Source organism: Tursiops truncatus, chromosome 3 (assembly GCF_011762595.2).
Source record: "Tursiops truncatus isolate mTurTru1 chromosome 3, mTurTru1.mat.Y, whole genome shotgun sequence".
NCBI classification, from domain to species: domain Eukaryota; kingdom Metazoa; phylum Chordata; class Mammalia; order Artiodactyla; family Delphinidae; genus Tursiops; species Tursiops truncatus.
In genome coordinates this window covers 152,132,279-152,149,748 of record NC_047036.1, presented here as the reverse complement: position 1 = coordinate 152,149,748, position 17,470 = coordinate 152,132,279, and the positions used below count along the sequence as shown (strand labels likewise).

Here is a 17,470-nt window from a genome sequence, read left to right as displayed (position 1 = left end):
GAGCCCGTGAGCCACAACTACTGAGCCTGTGTGCCACAACTACTGAAGCTCGCACGCCTAGAGCCCGTGCTCCACAATGAGAGAAGCCACCACAATGAGAAGCCCGCGCACTGCAACAAAGAGTAGCCCCCCCACCCCGCTCACCGCAACTAGAGAAAGCCCATGCGCAGCAACAAAGACCCAGCACATCCAAAAATAAATAAATAAAATAAACAAATTAAAAAAAAAACCTCCTCAAACAGACCTTATGAGGTGGGTACCATCATTATCATCCCCATTTTATAGTGAGACAAGAAAGGCCAAGCAGAGTCTAAAGTCACACGGTAGTCTGTGCAGCTCAGGAGCAGAGCTAAGTGGTGAAAGTGGCTGGCCCCATGCCAGGGGCAAGACCTGGAAAGTGCTGGGAGCATTGTAATGATGAGAGGGCAAATTCTGAAGGTGTGCTTGGTAGGAACTTGCAGAGGGAGGGTGAGGGCAGAGAAGGCTCCACCAGCTGGTGCTGAAAAAGTCCTGAAACCTACATGTCAGCCTTGAAGCCTTCTCTGAGAGGTGTGGGGGAGTGCAGAGCAGGAAGGTGGGCGTGGGAGGGCGGGGCTGCAAGGAGGAAGGGGAAGAGGTTCTTGCTTCCTAAGCCTTCATCCAGTCATATCTTATCCTCACAACATGTTGTCAAAGAGGAAACTCAGAGAGGGAAAGCATTTTCCTCAAGGTCACACAGCAAGTGACCAGCTTCTGGATCTGAATCCTCTCTCTTTCTTGGCTTTTCCACTCTGGGGACCCAGAAGCCATTGGACTAGGCTCCCAGTGCTGAGGGGGTGAGGGGCAGGGAGGAGCTGGAGATCTAGGAGTGGGAGAGACTTGAAGGGTGATCAGTGCTGGGAGTGGTAGACATGAAAGCCTGGTGGGAGGGCCTCCAAGGAGGCACCCAGCACCCACCCACCAAGGCTGAGTGTGTGGGTTTCAGGGGCAGCAGGTAGCTGATGGGAGGCAGATTTGCAGAAGAGGTAGTGATCATTGGTCACCCTGCTCCCACCGGTTGAGGAAACTGAGGACTACAACAGGGCCACTGAACTTGGCAATTTAGTGGTCTCTGGTGACCTTGGCCAGAGCAGTGCCAGGGAAATGCGGGAAGGAGACAGACTACAGATGTACAAATTATAGGATGATAATGATGTGGAGGGGTGAAGGGTAGGCTCCAAGGAGGGTGAGCAGGGAAACTTCTTGCTCCCCTGAAAATAGAGAAAACTGGGCATGGGGCATATGGGGACTCTGTACTATCTTTGTAATTTTTCTGTGAATTTCAAACTGTTCTAAAATTAAGTTTGTTTAAAAATATAGATGGCAAAGAGGTAAGAGTGGGTGTGGCTGGAGTTTGTAGGTGGCTGGGGGGAAGTAGGAATTTGAGGAAGGGAGAGCATGCAGGTAGGGCTTCTGTTTTTTGGATGTGAAATTGAGTGAGCAGGAGGCTGGGGAGGGGGCTTCGGGATGGGGAGATGAAAGGCATTCTGGGCTGGGAAAAGTCAAAGGAAGCAGGAAGGGACGAGGCTGGAGATCCCTCTACCTACCGCTCCCAGGCACCCCTCAGCCCTGCTGTGGGGTCTTCCTCCCTCCCCGGAAATCCTACTGACTCTGCCTGGGACTTGCTCCAAGTGGGGGCCGTGGAGAAACCAGGGGTCCATGGGCATAGTGGACGCAGAGAGTTCCCATGAAATGTATTGAGTTTTAAGAGGTTCTTCCCACCCCAAAGTGCTGGGACCCACTGCTGGAGATCAGTGCACACACTGCTCTCCTCCTCTTGGCCCAGCTGGTTACCCAACTCAGAACTCAGAGGCCCAGCCCCACCACCTCCCAGATTGGACCAGGTAAAGTTTGCTCAGGTTCTGTCACCTCCTCTGGGAAGACAGGGGTGGGAGGCTTTGTAGGTGGTGGTAAAGGCTTCTGAGAGCTGCAGAGGGTTTCAGGATTCCAGCTCAGACAGGAGCAGAGATGCTCCAGGAGGCCCTGGCAGTGGTGTCCACTTCCCCTCGAGGGACTCCTCTTAGGCCCCAGTGTTTTCTGTGTTCAGAGCTTTGGGAAATTAAGGTGCCAGGAAGCTGGCCCTGGAGTGTCCTTGGAGGAGCCCTGCCCTGAGAGTCTGGGGTTAGATTCCTCTGGGAGGCCTGAGGCTTGGGAGAGAAGGCAAAGGATCTCCTAGTCTAGCCCCACCTGAGAGGACTCAGGGGGCAGCTGGTAAGGGAGGGGTGCTCAGCATAGGGTAGGGCAGGGATGGGGTAGAGGTTGGCAATGTTGGGGTAAGGAGCTGAGAATGGTCTAGGAGGCAGGGATGGAGGGGTGTGGTTGGGAACAGGGATCAGAATGGGAATAGGGTAGGTTGGAAAGAGGAGGGTGCAGCTAGGGATGGGGTCTGATGAATGGGTAGTGGGTGTGTGCTAAGCATGGGGTTGGGAGTGGGGCTGGAGCTGGGAGGGGAAAGGAATGGGCTGGATTTGGAGATGAAGACAGCAGTGGACAGTGATGGGGATGGACTAGGAATGGGCCTTTCAGAGGTGGGGATGGGCTGCAGATGGGCCAGGGGTGGCTGGCACGGGAATTGGGTTGGGGCTGGAGGTTGGGATGGACCAGTGATAGGGGTGAAGCTGGGTGGAGATAAATTAAGGACGGAGTGGGGCTGGGCCGGATTGGAATGGAGTGGATTTGGGATTGGGACCGGGAGCTGGGAAGGAGAGGGATGAAGCTGGGCCTGGATAGGGATTGGAGAGGTGGGGACGGGGCTAGGTTTGTGGCTGGGGACACCACAGGTGAGAATTTGGGACACGGGAAGAATGGACCCGTGCAGATGGGTATACCCGCCCGGGCGCGGGGTGCAGGGACTGACGGCGAGGGGCGTGGGGGCGCCCCGGGGCAGGCCGGGAAGGGGGGGCGGGCCTCCCCCCGGCCGGGTCGGGGCGGCGCTAGGACCGAGCGCGCGGAGTGAGCGAGCCGGGCGGAGCCAGCGCCCCCCGCCCCCCGCCGGCCGGCTCCCCTCCCCCGGCCGCTGGCTCGCTCGGCTCGCAACGCTGCAGAGGCTCCGAGGCGGCGGCGGCGCGGCGACTCCCTCTTTCCCTCCCTCCTTCTCCGTCCGTCCGTGCGTCTGTCCGTTCGGCCTCGGTCCGGCCCGCAGCATGGCCGGCGTCAGCTTCAGCGGCCACCGCCTGGAGCTGCTGGCGGCGTACGAGGAGGTGATTCGGGAGGAGAGCGCGGCCGACTGGTGAGCCCCCGCCCCCGCCCCCCAGCCCCTTTGTCCCCGCGCTGCCGCGCCTTTGTTTCCACCCGGCCCAGTCGCCCAGCAGCCGGGAGGGAGGGGGAGACCCCGAAATGGTGCAGCGGCCCGGGAGGGCCAGGGAGGGGCTGCTTTTGTGCGCGCCGGGGGAGGGGCCGGGCCGGGCCAGGCGGGGCACCGGCGGGCCCCAAGCGCCCGGAGGCGGCCCCAGCCGCGCGGTGGGAACGGTGGCCGGACGCGGGCTGGAGAGACGCAGGGTCCAGATGTGTGGCCCGGGGCCTCCCGGCCTTGTGGAAGCCCATCGCCCGCCCCCTCCCCTTTGCCTCGGGCCGGGCGGACAGGTGTGCATGGGCGGCCAAGGGCACCTTTGCCACCTTTGAGCGGGCGAGAACGGGGCAGGGACCGAGCTAGCAGAGCCAGCGCAGCCTACCCGGCCGAACCCGGCCCCGGCCACAGCACAAAGGAAAGCTAGGGCGGGGGAGGAGCAGACCGGGCTGGGGGCCGGGGCGCCCCGCCCACCGGGGGGCCTCTCGGAGTTGGGGTGTGATGGAAAGACGTTCATTGCCACAGGGCCACCGCCAAGTGACTCCTGTTCCCCTGAGGGGTCGAGGAGGAGGCAAGGATAAGTGCTCTCCTCGATGCCAAGGGGATTGCAGGGAGTAGGCAGCTGGGCTGGGACATGCCAAAGGAACTGAACTGCCTGCCTAGGGAGCCAGGTGGGGTCCCTGGGAGGAAGCCCCCAGGCGCACCACTCTGCAGGGAGTTCCCAGAGAAGGATGAGGGGGTGAGTGGATCCACTGAGCCCCTAGCCCGGTGGCCCAGGGGCAAGGGGCTCTCAGCTCCTCTGTGGGGGAGGAGCTGGGCTGCCCTCTCCTCCCTCCCCAGCTGTTGTCTCCCCCTAGGCTGTGGGAGGGGTTGGACCACCTGCTCTGGGACTGGAGTCCCCAGGGTGGCAGGAAAGCCAGGGGGTTTCACACTGCCCCATTCAGGAATCATCATCCTCCCAAGATACTCTTCTCCTGGGGCAGATGCCCATTCTGTTCCCTAGGGCTCTTCTCCCCTTGGCAGGCAGGAAACACAAAGTGAAGGCAGGTCTGAGGGACCTCACTTGGGATGGCCTCACCCTCATGCTGGGAGGACACTGACCTGGGGGCTGGAGGAGGGGACAAGATGGCCAGGCATCCATGCCACAGTACTGCAGCACTGGCGGGCGGCCAGGCCTGGAGGGATGGACGCGGGAGACAAGCAAGCTCTCGTGTCCTGCGGGTCAGTCATAGGAGAGGCCAGCACAGGCTAAGCGGGCAAGCGGCCCATCCGTTGTCCCAGCCCTGCCCCATGGGGACTGAGATCATGGGAGGAGTTCAGGGCAAGTGGCCGGCTTGGCCTGGTGGAGGAGCTGGCCTTGGGATATGGGCCATGCCTGGAGAGAGGCACAGCCCACCTTGGAACCCTTGCCCTCCAGTCCGGGGGTGCTGCCTGCCACCACCCCGTTTACCCCTACCTTCCCAAAGGCAGAGCTCCCACAGCCACTGCTGGCCCACATCCTGCTCAGCAGAGGCCTGGGCTCCCACCACCCAGCAGCATCCATGTGGCCAAAGTGAGTTATTCATCACTGGCGTGCCTCACCCCTCCCCCACCCCAATCTGCGTTGTGTGTGGGACACACACAGATGTACACATGCACCGTCATACATACATACATTTGCTTACTCCCAAGGGCCCAGATAAACATTTGGTAGAAAGGATGTGAGGATCAACCTGCAGAAGGGGACATCAGGGTCCCCAGCACCTAGCACAGAACCAGGGGTACAGTGGAGTCTCAAGACTCAGGGGCAGACCCTGTACTCAGAGGCTGGAGGAGGGCGTCTTGGGTAAAATTGCTGTCTGGGCAAACGGGGCTTGGCACTTCCCTCCCTTACCTTGCCTCTGAGTGGGGAGTAGGGGTGGGGGAGTTCACTCCTAGGTGGCTCACTCTGAAATGGACCGCTGCCCTGATGCTGGCAGCAGGGGACCCAGGAAGTCAGACTGTGTAGTGAAAAGAACTAGTGTTGTCCTGGATGTGATCCGACTCGCTATACATAGCCACACCAAGTCTCTGCTCCTCTCTGGTCCTCTTGAAAAGAGGAAAAGGGGATTGGGCTCAACCATACCTGGGATACCCAAGGCCCTTCCAGTTCTGATATCCTGAGAGTGTGATTGTCCTGAAGAATCCACCTGCCCTGAGCCCCCCATCCTCAGCTGACCCCAGGATCTCCCTGGAGCTGCTACATTCAGCTCCCACCTCACACCAGTCCACTTTCTCTGGCCGAGATGGTCCCACCTTCACGAAGCTTATAGTTCAGGACAGTGTCTGTCTCCAGGGGTTGGAGGTGGTGTAGATTCCTGCCCCCCTCCATCCTGATTCCTTGCAGTTTCACCAGCTCCCACCCACCCAAGGCTCAGGCCACCTCGAATGTGTTTGAGAAGCACTGGTGGTCTAGTGAGATCTGGGGCAGGCTCAGGTGCCTCTTCCTGTCCCTGCTGGAGTGTGGTAAGCACTTTGGGGAGGTGCAGCGCAGGGCAGGGCTTCATGGGAGCTGGCATTGGGTCCCTGAGAGATTTCAGTCAGGGATGGGCATGGGTGGAGAAACAGGTCTGGCCTCCCTGTGAAGGGAACCACATATGCAGAGGCTCCAGGTTGGGAAATATCCAGAACTGTGCTGGGAATCAGGGAGCCATCCAATGTGACCCGAGTGTATGGTATGGATACGGAGGTCTGGCTGGAAAGGCAGGTGGGCGGAGCTCAGGGTTGAAGGCCTGCTGAAACCTTTGAACTTAGCTATGGTTTCCACCAGGTAAGGGCCAGGGCTGCAGCAGGAAAGGTGGCTGCAGGTGGGTAGGCAAGGAGTAAAGAATGGAAGGGGCAGGTTCCTGGGAGGAGCCAGGGTCCCTCAGAGAGCCTAGGAGAGGCTGACAAGTCACCCCAGGGAGGTGTGATGGCCAGAGCAGTGTCTGGGAACCAGGGTCTTGGAGTTCTGCCTCAGTTTCTCATCTGTGGAATGGAGAAGGGAAGACCCTGCTTCTCTAAGGGCCTTTTGTTCCCAGTGGTGGGTTTAGGGCAGCCAGACAGGTGGTGGGACAGCTGTGTTGAGAAGCAGCTGCCAGGACTGTAGCCTGGGCAACAGTTGGACCAGGAGCTCCCGGCCCCACAGCCCACCTGTGTCCCTTTCAGGAGGGAGGGATCCCGAGAAGCAGGGGGCTGGGGGCCCATTTGGCTCTGGCAGTGACTTGTGCTGACCTCATGGGGCTGGGCCTGGACCAGGCCCTCCCTGCTCCCTCCTTGCTCCGCCCTCCACCCTCCTCCCTCTCTCCCTTCCTCCCTCTTCTCTCCTCCCTCTTTCCTTCCCTCCCATTTCCCTTGCTCCTTCATTTTCTCTTCATCCCTTCACTTCCCTCCCTTCTCTTGTCTTCTCTGTCTGCCTCCTCTCCCTGCTCGCTTTCTCTTCTGCATCTCCCTGGTGCTCCTGCTTCCTCCCCTCCTAGCCCCCTACCTTGGCAGTAAGGAAAGGGGAGCTTGGGGGAGGGGCTGAGCCTCCTGCACCTCTGGTACATGACCTTTATTTCTGGCCCCAAGCCTGTCCTCCAAGTGGGTCCTGGGGAGGAGCTATCTCTGTCTTCCCTTCTGTGAAATGGATGCTGTGCCACTGCTACCTGTGAAGAAAAAGCTAGGGAGGAGGAGGAAGGAGGAAGGCTGCTAGGTCAGCTTTCTGCCAAAGCTGAGAGGGAAGGCAAGGCCAGCAGTCCCAAGAGGCCAGAGCCTCAGCTAGGGCGGAGGAGGCCTAGGGCTGGAAGGCCGGGAGAGCACATTCACCCAGGGGCCAGAGTCCAGGCAGGAGTGACCATGGTGACCTCATCCCCATTTCAGAGAGACTGAGATTGAGACTGAGGGCGTGTCCCCTTGGGGTCCTTTGTGTTCAGGAGAATGCAGCTGGGGTGGGCCAGTCGCGTGCCAATTGCTGGGTTGCCATAGTTACCAGGGGATGCCCAGAGCTGAACAGCACCAGGTTCTCTCTCCCCATCCCCCTCGGTGTGGGGGGAGGGGCAGTGGGTACCGAGGCACGCGCCAGGTAGGTTCCTGGCAACGGCCAATGGGGATGAGGAGCGGTAGCCAGGGAACGGTAACCAAGGAACCGTCGCCTTGGAATCTCCATCTCACACCGCTGGCTGAGTTGCAGGCTGCTAGGGCCAGGGCTCCGAGGACGCAACACACTGGCTCACTGGAAGCAAGCGACTGGGCAGCGATTTCTTCCCCACTGCCTGCTCCCCACCTGACCCAGGCCTCCCTCCATCAGATCCCAGACTGTCCCCCACTGGGTTCCAGCCTGAAATGGTGCTTAGCCATTGTTGTCATGGTGACAAGGCTTAAGTGCTGGGCTGGAACCCCCCTCCTGTCCTGCCCCCTCTGTATCCCTCCTCTCCCCGAGAGCCGTCTCCACCCAAAATTGGCTGCCTGGGCCCTGCCAGTTCTCCCAGCCACCCCTCCCTCTCCCCAGGGCTCTGTACACATATGAGGATGGCTCAGATGACCTCAAGCTTGCAGCGTCAGGAGGTAAGAATTCCAGCCATTCCTTTGCCTTCCTCTCCGCTCGCCCCTCCGGTTGTTTTCTTCCCCACCCGCTTGGCTCCAGGCCACCTCGCTGCCTTCATCCAGCAGACCCACACTTGTCTGGCCAAGTGTCCTTCCTGTGGTTATCCCTAAGATCCCCAGGGTGGGGAGGGAGGGAGACTTGTTTCCTGTTTGATTATGAGAAGACTGAGCCTCAGAGAGGGAGAGTGACTTGCCCGAAGTCACACAGCTAGACGGGAATGGGCCTGGCAGGGATGGCCCACATCACCCCACTTTCTTGAGAGCCCTAAAAGGTTTTATTTTACCTCAGTGGGTGCCAGCCCCGTGTGAGACTTGATGTGTGAAGAACACTTCCTCAGTTCTTCCCCAAGGTCCTGGGGGATTCAGAGGCAAAGCTCACACCTGCCTGCTGCCTCTTTCACACCAACACAGAACTCTGGGACTTCCAGATCTCTGGCGGTGCCTGCAGAGCCCACAAGAAGAGTCTTTGCTTTGGGTTCCAGGCCCTTTGTGGGGGAGGGATTCAGGAGATGGCGCCTGACACCCTCCTGATTCCCCCAGATGGGGGCTTGCAGGAGCTCTCTGGCCACTTTGAGAACCAGAAGGTGATGTATGGCTTCTGCAGCGTCAAGGACTCCCAGGCTGCTCTGCCGAAATACGTGCTCATCAACTGGGTATGCAGCTATGGGCTGGGGAAGGGAGCCGAAGGCCCAAGAACGGTTATCCTCCATCCCACTCCACTCACTGACACTGCTGGAGAGAACCCCACTAGTCCCGGGAAGAGAGCCCTGGGCCTCAGCCTGCCGCCAACTCTTGTCCTTTCCCGACACCCCCTTTCGCTGGGTACTTTGCAGGTTGGCGAAGATGTGCCTGATGCCCGCAAATGTGCTTGTGCCAGCCACGTGGCTAAGGTGGCCGAGTTCTTCCAGGTGCGAGCAGGGTCAGGGCTTATGGGGGCGGTGATGGGAGGGAGCCCTGCCGCCTGAACACGCCTTCTTCCTGCTGCAGGGCGTCGATGTGATCGTGAACGCCAGCAGTGTGGAAGACATAGATGCGGGCGCCATCGGGCAGCGGCTCTCCAACGGGCTGGCACGGCTTTCCAGCCCCGTGCTGCACCGACTGCGGCTGCGTGAGGATGAGAACGCCGAGCCGGTGGTCAGTGTGCGCCCCGGGCAGGCTGGCCCTGCCCAGGGCTCCGCCGTCCGGTTCCTCTCAGTCCTCACCCTTTGCGTGTGGGGGCTCCTGAGCACTCGGCCTGTGGGCTGCGCTCACGCCAGGCCGCTTGACTCTGCAGGGCACCACCTATCAGAAGACCGACGCAGCTGTGGAGATGAAGCGGATTAACCGCGAGCAGTTCTGGGAGCAGGCCAAGGTGTGGACCCTGACCCCGGCCTGCAGGCTGAGCTGCCACTCCCTGTCCTAACCCCATGGGGTAGCTCTGCCTTCTCTCCCTAAGGGCCTCGCTTGCACAGCATGGGCCATCCTACGTGCTTCCCCTACTGAAAGAGCGAGCCCCTGAGTTCTCAGAACCCTGGGTTGGGGATGGGCTGGAGGGCTGGGGCGGGCCCCAGGCTCAGGGCCTGCACTGCCTTGGCACGGGGTGCTGCAGAAGGAGGAAGAGCTGAGGAAGGAGGAGGAGCGGAAGAAGGCTCTGGATGAGAGACTCCGGTTTGAGCAAGAGCGGATGGAGCAGGAGCGGCAGGAGCAGGAGGAGCGGGAGCGGCGCTACCGGGAGCGGGAGCAGCAGATCGAGGAGCACAGGTGCGCCCCGCCCCGCCCCCGGGGTGCTGGGCCGTGGGCCCCACGTGGGCCCATCCTGAAGGCTTGCCTGCACCTCTCATTCCAGGAGGAAACAACAGACTTTAGAAGCAGAGGAGGCCAAGAGGCGGTTGAAGGAGCAGTCTATCTTTGTAAGTTCTTAGTCGGGGTTCCTGTCTCCTGCCCAGGGAAGCGAGGATGGTCCTCGTGTTCCTGCGCCTCTTGCGGGGGGAGTAAGTGTCTTGGGGACAGTGCTGGGCATTCTGGGTACCGCTGCATGGGCATGGGGTAGCATGCAGTGTCAGGCCTGGTACCCGATCATGTGAGGCTCTGTTCCCTGGCTGTGGAAAGAGACCTCCTTGGAGAAGCTAATACTCTAGACCGAAAGAGAAAATCTACCTTGACCCAGACCCTCACTGACCAGGCTCCTCCTGCCCCCGCCCAGCAGGGCCTGAGGGGCTCGAGGTGGATTAGACATGCTTCCTGCACTTATATGGGGCTCGAGGCCTGGTCCCCACGGCAAGAATACTGCAGAGCCATTGAATGGATCTGGGCTGGAGTTCTGAGCATCTACATACAAGTGTGTGTAGTGTCTCTTTGAGAACAGGTACTTGTTCCAGGGGTGCTGGCTGAACCTCCAAACACTGGGATGGCCCATAGGGTCATCATGATTGACCCCTTCAAAATCACAGTGGAGTCAAATCTTCATGCTTTGAATTGAATTTTATACTTGAGAAATAGTTAAGATCATTCAAAGCTGAGCATGGTAGAGTTTAGGACAGGAGGTGGGCAGTAGTCATCTGGACTGGGACTGTGTTGGGTAGCCGTTGGGCCATGGGGACGCAGACAGACTCCAAGGTCACACCCACAGGAGGCTGGGAGGGAGCTGGCAGGACAGCCCTGCCGGCACTGGCATTAATGGCTGTCATAGGTCATTCCACTCACGTTAGCCCCTGGGGGTGGAGAGGACGTGTGGTTAGTAAGCTGCAGCCTCATTCATTCAGCAAACCCTTGCCACCTGCCATGTGCCAGTGTGAGAAACATGGTGGAGAACAAGATGAACAAGGCTTTTTTACAATTAATTGATTAATTAGTTTATTTTTAATTGTGGCAAAGTGTACATAACATAAAACGTACCATCTTTACCATTTTTCAGTGTACAGTTCCGTGGTGTTAAGTGTATTTATATTGTACAGCCATCACCACTGTTTATCTCCGGAATTTTCTTCATCTTCCCATACTGAATCTCTGTACCCATTAAACACTAACTCCCCACTGCCCCCTCCCCCAGCCCCTGGCAACTGCTTTCTGCTTTCTGTGTTTAAGAATGTGACTACTCAAAGTACCTTGTATGAATGGAATCACACCGTTATTTTACCTTTTGTGACTGGCTTATTTCATTTAGCATAACATCTTCAAGGTTTATCCATGTGTCAGAATGTCTTTTCTTTTGAAAGCTGTTAATATTCCACTGTATATGTATACCAGATTTTGTTCATCCATTCAGAGCAATTTCTTTTCGAAAAAGCTTATTTTTATGGAAAATTTCACATACGTACACAAAAGTAGAAAGAATAGTATAGTGAACCCACTGAACTGATTGCTCATCTTCACCAATTACCAGTGTTTCAGGCAAAGGCTTACAGTGTCACATCATTATTTTATAGTCTCATCTGGCCCTTCAAGTGTGGCTCATGTGACAGTGACAGTAGGTGTTTTAGCAGGTCACTGTGGTTACCCTGCAACTTCAGGTCCTCTGAGGGAATTCCCACATGAGAAACTTTGGAATTTAGAAGTGCTTTATATTGGCTTAAGGAGCTATTCTGCTTTCTCTCTTCTGATAAGAATTGCATTCCTTATGTGAGTTCCCTTTTTGCCTGGGATGCCGGGGAGCTTCCATTTATCTGAAGATGCTCAGGCATAGCAATGCTATTGACCTTTATGGTTAGTGCATTGATGTCTCTCTCCAACCCCAAGCTCTAATTTGTTTCAGTGTTTTTTTCACAGTGTTATGTAGTTAAGGTTTTTGTGGTAAGCTGCCTCTGGTCCTTTTTTTGAACAAGGCAGAGGAACCTAGCAAGGTTATACTAGGCAGGGGCAGCGTAACAGCAAAGGCTGGTGGGATGTACATTTTGGGGGGAAGGCAAGGAGCCTTCCCCAATGACTGGAGCCCGCTGGGAAATTTGGGAGGAGAGAGCAAGGTCAGAGGAGGAGTTTAGACTTCATTCTGGAAGACACAAAGTGGCAGTTGGGGTGACAACCCTCTTGAGGCTTTTGGTGTGATGAGTTCAACTGAGGAAACAGGTATGAACTGAACCTTGGGCTGGCCACTCACACACATAAGTGAGTTCTTATCCTGTATTACACACAGAGGGTGGGGAGATGATCCAGAAACAGGAAATTATGACGCAGTGTAATCTATGGTGTATGCCTGGAACACCTCATGGGGACCCAGGGAAGGAAATGACCTGAATGGGCCAGGGACCCCTTCCCAAGGAGGCAGTGCCCAAGCTGAGGCCGGAAGCAGGAAGAGCTGGACCTGGGGTGGGGGTCGGGTACTTGGGGAGAGAGATTCGTCTCCCATGCCAAGGCACGGAGGTGGGAAGTTGTATGCATGTTCCAGGAACTGCGACTACATCATGCTGAGGACTTTATGCCTACATCTCACAGGGTGTGGGCGAGTCAGGGTGGGAGGGGAGCGTTGTGAGAGGTGATGGACTAGATCAGGCAGGGAGAAGGGAACATGGGCCAAGCAAAGGGGCCCCACCTACCTTTATTCCTGTGGTTGCAATCTCAAAACAGCGAGTGAAGTGGGCATGTGAAGGGCAGTAGGGAGTGGTGGGGACTGTGGTGAACTGGACAACACACACCCTGTGGGCTGCTACAGTGCAGCTCTAGTCGATGGCTGCTTTGGGACACGCTGGCCTGTGTTGCCAGGGCTTCTGGCATTTCAAGAGAAACTGGAGACCCTGATCTCAGTAAGAAAACCTGATTTTTAAGTGATGGCGACTAATTAACATTTTGAAAAGATCCTTTCAGGTCTGTAGAGAAGAAATGGGGGGAAAGAGAACAAGGAGGCAGGGGACTAATGAAGAAACCTCAGTCGTGATACCAAGATCCACGCAGCAGTGATGGAGGTGTGGTTGGCTAGGTGCTGGGGTAGGAGGTTCGAGAAAAGTTAGCTGCAAATCAGGGAGTGCTCCTGGGTGTCCTGGGGTGCCCAGGGGCCTGTCTGGACTGGAGATGAGGTGGCTGAGGACCTTGCAGATAGAAGGTGCTGTGTGACTGGGTCGTGAAAGTGGTTCCAGATAGTGGAGGAAACATAGGGGCTGTAAGAAAGCCAAGAGCTCTTGTGGGAGTGGGGTGCTCAGAACACTTTCCCTTTTGGTTTCCAGGGTGACCAGCGGGATGAGGAGGAAGAGACCCAGATGAAGAAGTCAGAATCAGAGGTAGAGGTGAGAGCCAGGGGGACCAGACATCTGAGTTTGGTAGGGCTGCCTCAGTCGGGCCCCGCCTGGCCTGACCCTTTCCATGTGCCCCCAGGAGGCAGCAGCCATTATTGCCCAGCGACCTGATAACCCACGGGAGTTCTTTAAGCAGCAGGAAAGAGTTGCATCGGCCTCCGCAGGCAGCTGTGATGTGCCCTCACCCTTCAACCACCGACCAGGTAGTCCCAGCTCCCACCCCCACCCAGTCCCCACTCCTCAGGTTTTGGCCTTGAGCCTCTTTGGGACCTTTCTTGGAAGGGAAACCTTGCCCAAGGACCCCTTGGAGAAGGCAAGGCCAGTCATTGAGTGTGCTTCCACCCGCCACCTCCAGGTGGCAGGGCTGAGAAGGGCTCGGGCAGGGTCAGTGTTGGGCCTGGGCTGAGCAATGGGCTGTGCTCGAGCCATCTGGGCATTTCACACAAGGGCTAAGGCATCCCCCTGGCTGCAAGGAGTAGCCCTGCTGGGGTTGAACTAGGTCTTATCTGAAGGCCTGTGGGTGCATGGGGAGTGGGCTCTTTCCCTGGTCCTGAGTTTGAGCAGCCTGGAGCCTGTACCCAGGGTTCCCTGTTTGGATTCTCCCTGTGCAGCTTCCACCTCTCCTTGAAGCCCCCTTCCGCTCCCTGTCTGCTGGTCTGTTTGCCCCTTCTGTGTGCTTGGCTCTGGGCTAGGGTTCCAGGGGTGGGGCAGGCTGATCCGAGGGGTGGGGCAGGCTGTTCCGAGGCGTGGGCTGCCCTGAGGCTGGTTGCACTGTGGCGTATCAGGCTCTTTGCTGTGTGTGGCTGGTGTGGTGGAGTCATCTGTTGGCTTGAGGCTCTGGCCCAGCTTGGCTGAATGTGCGCCCTGGCTGAAGGCAGCTTGGACATCCAGGGCCAGCTTGGGGGTGGATGAGGCCTCGGGGTGGGGGTGGGGGAGACTGACCCTCTCTTGTCCTCTGTCTCTCTCTCTGTCTGTCTCTCTTGGCAGGTCGTCCGTACTGCCCTTTCATAAAGGCATCGGACAGTGGGCCTTCCTCCTCCTCCTCTTCCTCCTCCTCCCCTCCACGGACTCCCTTTCCCTATATCACCTGTCACCGCACCCCAAACCTCTCTTCCTCCCTCCCATGTAGGTAGCAGACCCCAGGCCTCCGTGGGGGGGGTAAGGAGGGCCCCCCGCTTCCCAGCAGCCCCCCTGCCCTCACTCCCCCAGCCTGACTGCTGACCTCTGGTGTTTGTCCCCAGAGCAGGTACCGCCTGCCTCTTTCCCCTGGCCCTGAAGGGACACTGGCCCTTAGGGGCCTGGCTTATAGGGTCTGGAGCTGTGGTCTGGCCCCTGGGGGGCCTGGGGAGCTCCCAGCCCCGACCCAGACTCTAGAGAGGAGGGGCTGGTCAGGCCCCAAGGTGGACAATCCTGGTTCCACCTGGCTCCCTGGCCCTTACTGACCAGCCTAGGGGTTTTTGTTCCACAGGCAGCCACCTGGACAGCCACCGGAGGATGGTGCCTACCCCCATCCCTGCCCGGAGCCCATCTGACTCCAGCATGGCCTCTACCCCTGTCACTGAGCAGATCGAGCGGGCCCTGGATGAGGTCACGTCCTCGCAGCCTCCACCACTGCCACCACCACCCCCAGCAGCCCAAGGTGTGTGAACGACCCTAGCCCCTGGGCTGGGAACGCCAAATGGCCATGGTAACAACCCCCCAGGGATCTGGGCCAGACTGTACTGCCCTGGAAGTGGCTGGGGCAGCGAGGAGCCCTGGTCAGACCTGCCCTCTCTGAACCTCAGTGTCTCCCTGGAGTGGGGATTGCGCCTTCCTCCCAGGGCTGCTGAGAGGTTGAAAGACACTAGGTAAAGGGGCAGTGGGGACCAGTGGGTGCTAGAAGGCACTCTGCATGGAAGTCTTAGTGGAGGCCTTCTTTCCTGGACTCCTCAGTGGGTGGGCAGGGTACTGTAGGGTGCCTGCCCAGGGCCTGCATCCTTTCCTGGGAGCTGATCACATGTCTCCTCCATCTGTGCTTTGACAGAGACCCAGGAACCCAGCCCCAGCCTGGATAGTGAAGAGACCAGCAAGGAAGCCAGAGCAGCAGACCCTCAGGCCTGGGCCAGCCCCCTGGAGGAGTCCCCTCAGGCACCAGAGCCTCCCCAGGGCCAAGGCAGCCCCACAGAGGACTTGATGTTCATGGCGTCTACAGAGGAGGCAGTCCTGGCTGCCTCTCTAGAGCCTGCCATGGCTGGAGCCTCTGCAGCTGACACCCCAGCAGCTGATGCCATTGAAACCGACGCTGCCGCTGCTGACACCAGTGTTGCCAACACCGTCACCCCTGCCACTGCCAGCCTCATTGACCTATGGCCTGGCAATGGGGAAGGGGCCTCCGTACCCCAGGCTGAGCCTAGGGCCCCCACACCACCCTCAGGTGCCGAAGTCACTCTGGCAGAAGTGCCCCTGCTGGACGAGGTGGCTCAGGAGCCACTGCCGCCGGCTGGTGAAGGCAGTGCCAACCTTCTCAATTTTGATGAGCTGCCTGAGCCACCAGCCACCTTCTGTGACCCAGGGGAGGAAGTAGAAGGGGAGCCCCTGGCTGCCCCCCAGGCTCCAACTCTGCCCTCAGCTCTAGAGGAGCTGGATCAGGAGCCGGAGCCGGAGCTGGAGCCAGAGCCCCAGCTGCTGACCAATGGCGAGACCACCCAGAAGGAGGGGACCCAGGTGGGGCTGGGGCTGCCTAATGGGAGGGGAAGTGGTCAGGGCTGGAGCAGGGGGCTGACCCTGCCTTCCTTAGGCTTGCAGCAGTACCCTGCCCCCTTTCTCTGTGACCCACATTGTTCGGGGGTGGGGGGGAAGCTGTATTTCATTCCCCCTCCCTGGGCCAGCTCTGCTTTTATTCCCAAGGCGGGCATCTGTGTTTGCCTGGCAACCGCTGATAGAATCGCTGGTTGCAGGGGAAACGTGCTCAGGCCTGGTAGGTCAGCCCTAGTCCTGCTGGGTGGGACCCAGTGACATGGACCTTTTCTCCTACAGGCCAGTGAGGGGTATTTCAGCCAATCACAGGAGGAGGAGTTTGCCCAATCGGAAGAGCTGTGTGCAAAGGCTCCACCTCCTATGTTCTACAACAAGCCTCCAGGTAGTACTGGGATGGGTGATGGAGAAGAATTTGGGTGGCGGTGCTGTGTTCAAGTGTGGACAGGCAGCGCCCCCCCTCCCCCCCACACACAGCTGGCACAGCTCCCCAGGGTTGGGAGGGACACAGGCATGGATCTGCTGGGCCATCTCCTTAACTCCCCTCCCTTCCCTACACCATAGAAATCGACATCACCTGCTGGGATGCAGACCCGGTACCAGAAGAGGAGGAGGGCTTCGAGGGTGGCGACTAGCGGTGATGCTTGCCCTCAGGCTGCCCTCGCCAAGGCCGCCCACCTGCGCTGGCCTCTGGCCAGACGGCCCGCAGTGCCTGCACTTGCAGCAGCTCCGCCTGGCACCCACTCTGGATTCCGGCCCTGGCCGGGGACTTGGCCGCTTCCCTACCCACAGGGCCCTACTTTTACAGCTTTTCTCTCTTTTTTAAAGTTGATAGGAGACTTGTACAGTTGACTGGTTTTCCTCCCGTTGGTAGTTGAGATGCTGTTGCAAATTCCACCCCCTTCCCACCCGGTCCAGATTGTAGCTCTTAGTCCTCCCTGCTCACTCAGCTGGCCGGGGTGGAGGCCTCACCCTGCTTGGGGCCTGGCGTGGGGGGAAGTTCTGGTGGGAAAATGTTCCCCCCCCCCCTTTTCCTAGTTTTCTGTTTCTTGGAAAAATATCACTTTGTATTCTCTGTCCAGGGCTTCAGATATTTTGCACGAATTTTAAAACATGGCAATAAATGGCTCGTGGGCTCTGGTTCCCTGGGACCCGCCCCCCTCCCCCCTTCTCTTGACCCCTCCCAACCTGGTCCGAAGGAAGTAGCAGGCCCAGCTGGGGCCTCTCAGCTTCCTGGCCCTTTCCTGCCCCCTCCTGCTGGGCAGGTCCCAGGCTGGAGGCCCTAGGCGTGATTCAGGTCAGGGCTATGGGTGGCCCCTTTCCATCTCCTCCCTCTTTGCTTGGGTTCCTTTTTCACGTTCAGTAACTGTTTTTTGGAAAGCACAAACTTCTGTAACAGGTCGTGCTCATGTCTGTTAATAAAGAAATCCAGATCCCTTTGGGCCTGCTGCTCCGGGCCTCCAGGGGCTGATCTGGGGTGGACTGCCTGCCACGACCCCATTCCCAACTCTTCCCACTTCCAAGGCAGCAGGGGGCGCCCTCGCCAAGACCTCAAGGGCAAGGAAGGTGGGGTATGAGGCTCCCTGGGGAACCGACCAGTGGTTTGAAGCAGGCAGACCTCAGGTTTAGTTCTACACCCTCAGGCCGGTTT

General features: G+C 58.4%; 1 protein-coding gene across 1 annotated transcript; it reads left to right on the top strand.

Annotated features, from left to right (window-relative positions):
* Positions 1–617: 617 nt before the first annotated feature.
* DBN1 (drebrin 1) lies at positions 618–17,256 on the top strand. The gene is made up of 14 exons (XM_033853621.2): positions 618–3,247; positions 7,791–7,846; positions 8,426–8,538; positions 8,719–8,793; positions 8,873–9,019; positions 9,159–9,236; positions 9,474–9,625; positions 9,711–9,774; positions 13,018–13,077; positions 13,166–13,289; positions 14,555–14,725; positions 15,110–15,789; positions 16,102–16,204; positions 16,384–17,256. The coding sequence occupies exons 1-14, from the start codon at positions 2,823–2,825 to the stop codon at positions 16,452–16,454; spliced, it is 2,319 nt and encodes a 772-aa protein (XP_033709512.1). The 5' UTR covers positions 618–2,822; the 3' UTR covers positions 16,455–17,256.
* Positions 17,257–17,470: the final 214 nt, after the last annotated feature.

What these genes read in the sequence shown, in the direction of transcription:
- DBN1 (XM_033853621.2), top strand. Translation starts at nt 2,823, where the DNA reads ATGGACCCGTGCAGATGGGTATACCCGCCCGGGCGCGGGGTGCAGGGA. An exon ending in ACCACCCCCAGCAGCCCAAG is followed by an intron (nt 14,726 to 15,109) that starts GTGTGTGAACGA and finishes GTGCTTTGACAG; the next exon opens with AGACCCAGGAACCCAGCCCC. An exon ending in CCCAGAAGGAGGGGACCCAG is followed by an intron (nt 15,790 to 16,101) that starts GTGGGGCTGGGG and finishes TTTCTCCTACAG; the next exon opens with GCCAGTGAGGGGTATTTCAG.